This window comes from Cynoglossus semilaevis, chromosome 13 (genome assembly GCF_000523025.1).
Source record: "Cynoglossus semilaevis isolate Cse_v1.0 chromosome 13, Cse_v1.0, whole genome shotgun sequence".
NCBI lineage: Eukaryota > Metazoa > Chordata > Actinopteri > Pleuronectiformes > Cynoglossidae > Cynoglossus > Cynoglossus semilaevis.
In genome coordinates, this window is record NC_024319.1 from 5,171,954 (window position 1) to 5,172,997 (window position 1,044).

Genomic DNA, 1,044 nt, shown 5'->3' on the forward strand with positions numbered 1-1,044 from the left:
AAATAATCTACAAAAAAACTTGACAGTTTCTGATGTTGAATAGCCACCAGGGGGCGTGCTTGTACAATAAATGTAACCTAAAAACAATCACCTGTTAGCCTTCACATGATGATTAATAATAATGTTATTTACACCAGGGGTTCTCAACCCTTGGTTCTGATACCGGCCTATCGGTCCGTGGTACAAAAAAAAGGGTTGGGGACCTCAGATTTAGACCACCTGTTCTAATATCTCGTCACCTTCCTCTTCTCTCTCAGGTCCGATCATCGTGTCAGTAGAAGATCCTCTTCCTGCTCCTCCTCCTGTTTCTGTCCCTTCTTTATCCTCCTCCTCCTCTTCCTCCTCCATGTTCCCTCCCCCGTCCCCGGACCGCTGGACACCTGACAGGGTCCGCCCTCAGGGATCTGCCCCCAACAGAAATGCCCGGATCCCCCCTCGCACCGACCTGCCCCTGGACACCCTGCCCCCGTTTGTGTGGAGGAGAGGCGGACTCACAGAGTGCTCTGTCTCCTGCGGTAAAGGTCAGTGCCTGACAGGATGACATGTCACCGGTTCAAACACAAACAGAGCCTACTCGTTTTTTTTAAACTGTATTTAATGGAGTGATGTCTCCCTCCTGTGGACGAAGTCTGCAAGTGCAGTATCTGGCAGCGACAGTGAAGTCCTTGTCACTGTTTGTGTCCGTGCAGGTTCCCAGTCCAGAGTGATTCTCTGTGTAAACCGTCACACAAATGAGGAAGTTCCAGACAGGAAGTGTGATTCTGCAGCCAGACCTGTGGCGGAGGAGGAGCCGTGTAACACAGAGCCCTGCCCACCATTGTGAGAAAACACACGACCACGGTTCTGGGATCTGCAAAATTTAAATATACTTAATGGTGTCAAGTCAGGCTACACACTGTGGAGGAGTGCTAAGTACCCATGCCTTACAGCAAAAACGTCACCAGTTTGATGCCCAGTGGTAACTGACTTGACTTTGAATTGACCATTGACCTTGTATTGGACTGGTGGGTGTTCACACCCTCAACCTCCACATCAGTGACTGTG

The 1,044-nt window shown here is 49.9% G+C and overlaps 1 protein-coding gene across 1 annotated transcript in view; it reads left to right on the top strand.

The window, feature by feature from the left end:
- The window catches only part of adamtsl4 (ADAMTS-like 4), a 46,930-nt gene that overhangs the window by 41,669 nt on the left and 4,217 nt on the right, over nucleotides 1-1,044 (top strand). The window contains 2 exon segments of the mRNA XM_025061359.1: nucleotides 258-521; nucleotides 690-875. Coding sequence (XP_024917127.1) covers nucleotides 258-521; nucleotides 690-875 — 450 coding nt within the window.